A 7,847-nucleotide genomic window follows, 5' to 3' on the forward strand; every position below is an offset into this window, starting at 1 on the left:
ACACTCTGTATCTTTGTTACCATGTATCACGTGTATCTGTATCTTTGTTACCATGTATCACGTGTATTAACACTCTGTATCTTTGTTACCATGTATCACGTGTATTAACACTCTGTATCTTTGTTACCATGTATCACGTGTATTAACACTGTATCTTTGTTACCATGTATCACGTGTATTAACACTCTGTATCTTTGTTACCATGTATCACGTGTATTAACACTGTATCTTTGTTACCATGTTGTTACCATGTATCACGTGTATTAACACTGTATCTTTGTTACCATGTATCACGTGTATTAACACTGTATCTTTGTTACCATGTATCACGTGTATTAACACTCTGTATCTTTGTTACCATGTATCACGTGTATCAACACTCTGTATCTTTGTTACCATGTATCACGTGTATTAACACTCTGTATCTTTGTTACCATGTATCACGTGTATCAACACTGTATCTCTGTTACCATGTATCACGTGTATCAACACTGTATCTCTGTTACCATGTATCACGTGTATTAACACTCTGTATCTTTGTTACCATGTATCACGTGTATTAACACTGTATCTTTGTTACCATGTATCACGTGTATCAACACTCTGTATCTTTGTTACCATGTATCACGTGTATCACGTGTATTAACACTCTGTATCTTTGTTACCATGTATCACGTGTATCAACACTCTGTATCTTTGTTACCATGTATCACGTGTATTAACACTGTATCTTTGTTACCATGTATCACGTGTATTAACACTGTATCTCTGTTACCATGTATCACGTGTATCAACACTCTGTATCTTTGTTACCATGTATCACGTGTATCAACACTCTGTATCTTTGTTACCATGTATCACGTGTATCAACACTCTGTATCTTTGTTACCATGTATCACGTGTATCAACACTCTGTATCTTTGTTACCATGTATCACGTGTATTAACACTCTGTATCTTTGTTACCATGTATCAGGTGTATTAACACTGTATCTTTGTTACCATGTATCACGTGTATCAACACTCTGTATCTTTGTTACCATGTATCACGTGTATTAACACTGTATCTTTGTTACCATGTATCACGTGTATCAACACTCTGTATCTTTGTTACCATGTATCACGTGTATCAACACTCTGTATCTTTGTTACCATGTATCACGTGTATCAACACTGTATCTTTGTTACCATGTATCTGTATCTCTGTTACCATGTATCACGTGTATCAACACTCTGTATCTTTGTTACCATGTATCACGTGTATCAACACTGTATCTCTGTTACCATGTATCACGTGTATCAACACTCTGTATCTTTGTTACCATGTATCACGTGTATCAACACTCTGTATCTTTGTTACCATGTATCACGTGTATCAACACTGTATCTTTGTTACCATGTATCACGTGTATCAACACTCTGTATCTTTGTTACCATGTATCACGTGTATCAACACTCTGTATCTTTGTTACCATGTATCACGTGTATCAACACTTTGTATCTTTGTTACCATGTATCACGTGTATCAACACTCTGTATCTTTGTTACCATGTATCACGTGTATTAACACTGTATCTTTGTTACCATGTATCACGTGTATTAACACACTGTATCTTTGTTACCATGTATCACGTGTATCAACACTCTGTATCTTTGTTACCATGTATCACGTGTATCAACACTCTGTATCTTTGTTACCATGTATCATGTATCTTTGTTACCATGTATCACGTGTATCAACACTCTGTATCTTTGTTACCATGTATCACGTGTATCAACACTCTGTATCTTTGTTACCATGTATCACGTGTATCAACACTCTGTATCTTTGTTACCATGTATCACGTGTATCAACACTCTGTATCTTTGTTACCATGTATCACGTGTATCAACACTCTGTATCTTTGTTACCATGTATTATCACGTGTATCAACACTCTGTATCTTTGTTACCATGTATCACGTGTATCAACACTCTGTATCTTTGTTACCATGTATCACGTGTATTAACACTCTGTATCTTTGTTACCATGTATCACCTGTATCAACACTCTGTATCTTTGTTACCATGTATCACGTGTATTAACTCTGTATCTTTGTTACCATGTATCACGTGTATCAACACTCTGTATCTTTGTTACCATGTATCACGTGTATCAACACTCTGTATCTTTGTTACCATGTATCACGTGTATCAACACTCTGTATCTTTGTTACCATGTATCACGTGTATCAACACTCTGTATCTTTGTTACCATGTATCACGTGTATCAACACTCTGTATCTCTGTTACCATGTATCACGTGTATCAACACTCTGTATCTTTGTTACCATGTATCACGTGTATCAACACTCTGTATCTTTGTTACCATGTATCACGTGTATTAACACTCTGTATCTTTGTTACCATGTATCACGTGTATCAACACTGTATCTCTGTTACCATGTATCACGTGTATTAACACTGTATCTTTGTTACCATGTATCACGTGTATCAACACTCTGTATCTTTGTTACCATGTATCACGTGTATCAACACTCTGTATCTTTGTTACCATGTATCACGTGTATCAACACTCTGTATCTTTGTTACCATGTATCACGTGTATCAACAGTCTGTATCTTTGTTACCATGTATCACGTGTATTTACACTCTGTATCTTTGTTACCATGTATCACGTGTATTTACACTCTGTATCTTTGTTACCATGTATCACGTGTATCAACACTCTGTATCTTTGTTACCATGTATCACGTGTATCAACACTCTGTATCTTTGTTACCATGTATCACGTGTATCAACACTCTGTATCTTTGTTACCATGTATCACGTGTATCAACACTCTGTATCTTTGTTACCATGTATCACGTGTATTAACACTCTGTATCTTTGTTACCATGTATCACGTGTATTAACACTCTGTATCTTTGTTACCATGTATCACGTGTATTAACACTATATCTTTGTTACCATGTATCACGTGTATCAACACTGTATCTTTGTTACCATGTATCACGTGTATCAACACTCTGTATCTTTGTTACCATGTATCACGTGTATCAACACTCTGTATCTTTGTTACCATGTATCATGTGTATCAACACACTGTATCTTTGTTACCATGTATCACGTGTATTAACACTGTATCTTTGTTACCATGTATCACGTGTATCAACACTCTGTATCTTTGTTACCATGTATCACGTGTATCAACACTCTGTATCTTTGTTACCATGTATCACGTGTATCAACACTCTGTATCTTTGTTACCATGTATCACGTGTATTGACACTCTGTATCTTTGTTACCATGTATCACGTGTATCAACACTCTGTATCTTTGTTACCATGTATCACGTGTATTGACACTCTGTATCTTTGTTACCATGTATCACGTGTATTAACACTGTATGTTTGTTACCATGTATCACGTGTATCAACACTCTGTATCTTCGTTACCATGTATCACGTGTATGTCAACACTCTGTATCTTTGTTACCATGTATCACGTGTATCAACACTCTGTATCTTTGTTACCATGTATCACGTGTATCAACACTCTGTATCTTTGTTACCATGTATCACGTGTATCAACACTCTGTATCTTTGTTACCATGTATCACGTGTATCAACACTCTGTATCTTTGTTACCATGTATCACATGTATCAACACTCTGTATCTTTGTTACCATGTATCACGTGTATCAACACTCTGTATCTTTGTTACCATGTATCACGTGTATCAACACTCTGTATCTTTGTTACCATGTATCACGTGTATTAACACTGTATCTTTGTTACCATGTATCACGTGTATTAACACTGTATCTTTGTTACCATGTATCACGTGTATCAACAGTCTGTATCTTTGTTACCATGTATCACGTGTATTAACACTCTGTATCTTTGTTACCATGTATCACCTAAAACAAATTAATGGTTGGTACAGACACAGACTAACACAATGGTGGGTACAGACACAGACTAACACAGTGGTGGGTACAGATACTGGTAACACAATGGTGGGTACAGACACAGACTAACACAATGGTGGGTACAGACACTGGTAACACAATGATGGGTACAGACAATGGTAACACAATGGTGGGTACAGACACTGGTAACACAATGGTGGGTACAGACACTGGTAACTCAATGGTGGGTACAGACAAAGACTAAAACAAATTAATGGTTGGTACAGACACAGACTAACACAATGGTGGGTACAGACACAGACTAACACAATGGTGGGTACAGATACTGGTAACACAATGGTGGGTACAGATACAGACTAACACAATGGTGGGTACAGACACTGGTAACACAATGGTGGGTACAGACACAGACTAACACAATGGTGGGTACAGACACTGGTAACACAATGGTGGGTACAGACACTGGTAACTCAATGGTGGGTACAGACAAAGACTAAAACAAATTAATGGTTGGTACAGACACAGACTAACACAATGGTGGGTACAGACACAGACTAACACAATGGTGGGTACAGATACTGGTAACACAATGGTGGGTACAGATACAGACTAACACAATGGTGGGTACAGACACTGGTAACACAATGATGGGTACAGACACTGGTAACACAATGGTGGGTACAGATACTGGTAACACAATGGTGGGTACAGATACTGGTAACACAATGGTGGGTACAGACACAGACTAACACAATGGTGGGTACAGACACTGGTAACACAATGGTGGGTACAGACACTGGTAACTCAATGGTGGGTACAGACACTGGTAACACAATGGTGGGTACAGACACTGGTAACACAATGGTGGGTACAGACACTAGTAACACAATGGTGGGTACAGACACTGGTAACACAATGGTTGGTACAGACACTAGTAACACAATGGTGGGTACAGACACTAGTAACACAATGGTGGGTACAGACACTGGTAACACAATGGTGGGTACAGACACTGGTAACACAATGGTGGGTACAGACACTGGTAACACAAAGGTTGGTACAGACACAGACTAACACAATGGTGGGTACAGACACAGACTAACACAATGGTGGGTACAGACACAGACTAACACAATGGTGGGTACAGACACCGACTAACACTATGGTGGGTACAGACACAGACTAACACAATGGTGGGTACAGACACCGACTAACACAATGGTGAGTACAGACACTGATAACTCAATGGTGGGTACAGACACTGGTAACTCAATGGTGGGTGCAGACACTGGTAACTCAATGGTGGGTACAGACACTGGTAACTCAATGGTGGGTACAGATACTGGTAACTCAATGGTGGGTACAAACACAGACTAACACAATGGTGGGTACAGACACCGACTAACACTATGGTGGGTACAGACACAGACTAACACAATGGTGGGTACAGACACCGACTAACACAATGGTGGGTACAGATATCGACTAACTCAATGGTGGATACAGACACCGGTAACTCAATGGTGGGTACAGACACTGGTAACTCAATGGTGGGTACAGACACTGGTAACTCAATGGTGGGTACAGACACTGGTAACTCAATGGTGGGTACAGACACAGACTAACACAATGGTGGGTACAGACACAGACTAACACAATGGTGGGTACAGATACTGGTAACACAATGGTGGGTACAGATATAGACTAACACAATGGTGGGTACAGACACAGACTAACACAATGGTGGGTACAGATACTGGTAACACAATGGTGGGTACAGACACCGACTAACACAATGGTGAGTACAGACACTGATAACTCAATGGTGGGTACAGACACTGGTAACTCAATGGTGGGTGCAGACACTGGTAACTCAATGGTGGGTACAGACACTGGTAACTCAATGGTGGGTACAGATACTGGTAACTCAATGGTGGGTACAAACACAGACTAACACAATGGTGGGTACAGATACTGGTAACACAATGGTGGGTACAGATACAGACCAACACAATGGTGGGTACAGACACTGGTAACACAATGGTGGGTACAGACACAGACTAACACAATGGTGGGTACAGACACAGACTAACACAATGGTGGGTACAGACACTGGTAACACAATAAAGGGTACCACACGGATATTATTGTGAATTATTCTGTTACAGGTAGTGGCTAACATGGAGGACAGGCTCGTGAAAGGACAAACCACAATTTTTAACGACATTGTCGTAGAGCGAACTAGAAGGTATGTGTCTAAATCGTGTGTTAAATAAACTAGGAGGGGTGTGACTCAATCCCTTGTTTTTAAACTGTGTCCATCATTCATATGAAACACTTTAATACGTTTACGGCTGGTTGTCCACTTTTAATGCATATCTTGTCAAGATCTGATGTAGTTTCAGTTGTATGTAATTGTTTCATAATTAAACACATAAATACGTTGTAGATGTGTGTGAGGGTGTGTGTGTGTGTCGGCAGTTTTTTTAGTAGATGTAAGAGTTATCGTTCTTCCTTCGCTCAGAAGCTTTAGGTAATAAATTGGTCAATATATTTGCACGTGTACATTGGATGTGTTTTAAGTACATGCCCTGCGTAATCTCGACATTTCTTAAATACCATTGTATCAACATCAAACCCCATCCTTTCAGTAATAATATTGCTCGAGAGTGAAATCTTCTCGGTTTGTTACTACACACAATATGTGCGAGTTGTTTATTTATGATAAACAACAAAACATTTTATGTACATTGTGTTTCAACATAAGATTATTTAACGATTTGGCTTCGGTTCTCACGTCATGGGTTTTGACTTTCCATAACTGATTTTTTTTTCACCAGCCAATTAAAGGCAACATCACATACAACAACGCCATATTGTTTTTAGATGTGATAACAGGTTTTGGCGAAATTTGATGTTTGCTTCCAGCAAGATCATTTGACAAGTCGAGCGTACGATTTTAACTGTTACGCCAGTATTTAGCACGTTTATTTATAATTCTGACTTTTCTTTCTTCAGATGTCACCAGAACGACGTTGAAAATGTCATTCCGTTTGTATTGGTGGGCGTTTTGTACGTCCTGACAGAACCAGATCCCTGGTGGGCTGCCTTCCATTTCCGGATGTTTACGTTCTGTCGTATTTGTCACACACTTGCTTACCTTTTCGCAATTCCTCAACCAGCGCGTGCTTCCATGTTTGGTTTTGGCTGGTTCACTGTAGCTTCCATGGGTGTGTCTGTACTCCTCCGCGGAAAGTTCTGAGCAATCTTTGACAATGGATTTAGATTTTGATTAAATATTGTGTTTATGACAGCAGGGATATGTTAAGTGTCTATGTGTAAGTAAGCATTTATTGGCTGGTTTTTAATGCAAATTTGTAGTGTTAACTTGAAACTGGCGACACGTAACATGACTACATGGGCATCTTTCGGCGTGTGTTTACTGCTTAACAAGTCATCATGAACACGTGTCAAAGATGCTCCAATTAAAAAGAGCTTCATCTCGCTATGTGTATATCATATTTTGCCATGGCAACTAGCAATCAGTGACTTGTATTTCAGCATCTGTATGTACTGTGATTCACCAAAATACGACACATCGAATGTGAACAATATTCAACGCCTCGCAAAACAAAGATACATACGGCATGACTTGTTCAATTATTTTTTTTATTTTTTTATCCGAGTCATAAAATAGATTAAACTGTTTTGACATTACAAGACAATAATGACAATCTTGGATTTCTTTTTAATCCAAACACTAACAATAAAAACTCGGTCAAGACAAAATAAGAACACTTGTATCATGTTGTAAGGTATCTTTTAGCTGGAATTGATAATTAGGCAAAAATTACTTCTTTCCCAAATAATAAGCTGATTTCAATCAGAAGACTGCTAATATAAGCACACGCATT

General features: G+C 38.7%; 1 protein-coding gene across 1 annotated transcript; it reads left to right on the forward strand.

Annotated features, from left to right (window-relative positions):
- Nucleotides 1-5,728: 5,728 nt before the first annotated feature.
- Nucleotides 5,729-7,437, forward strand: LOC132562608 (microsomal glutathione S-transferase 1-like). The gene is made up of 3 exons (XM_060227359.1): nucleotides 5,729-5,866; nucleotides 6,102-6,181; nucleotides 6,952-7,437. The coding sequence occupies exons 1-3, from the start codon at nucleotides 5,729-5,731 to the stop codon at nucleotides 7,193-7,195; spliced, it is 462 nt and encodes a 153-aa protein (XP_060083342.1). The 3' UTR covers nucleotides 7,196-7,437.
- Nucleotides 7,438-7,847: the final 410 nt, after the last annotated feature.

Source organism: Ylistrum balloti, unplaced genomic scaffold (assembly GCF_031769215.1).
Source record: "Ylistrum balloti isolate Yb309-2 unplaced genomic scaffold, AGI_CSIRO_Ybal_v1 Utg371464, whole genome shotgun sequence".
Taxonomy (NCBI): Eukaryota; Metazoa; Mollusca; class Bivalvia; order Pectinida; family Pectinidae; genus Ylistrum; species Ylistrum balloti.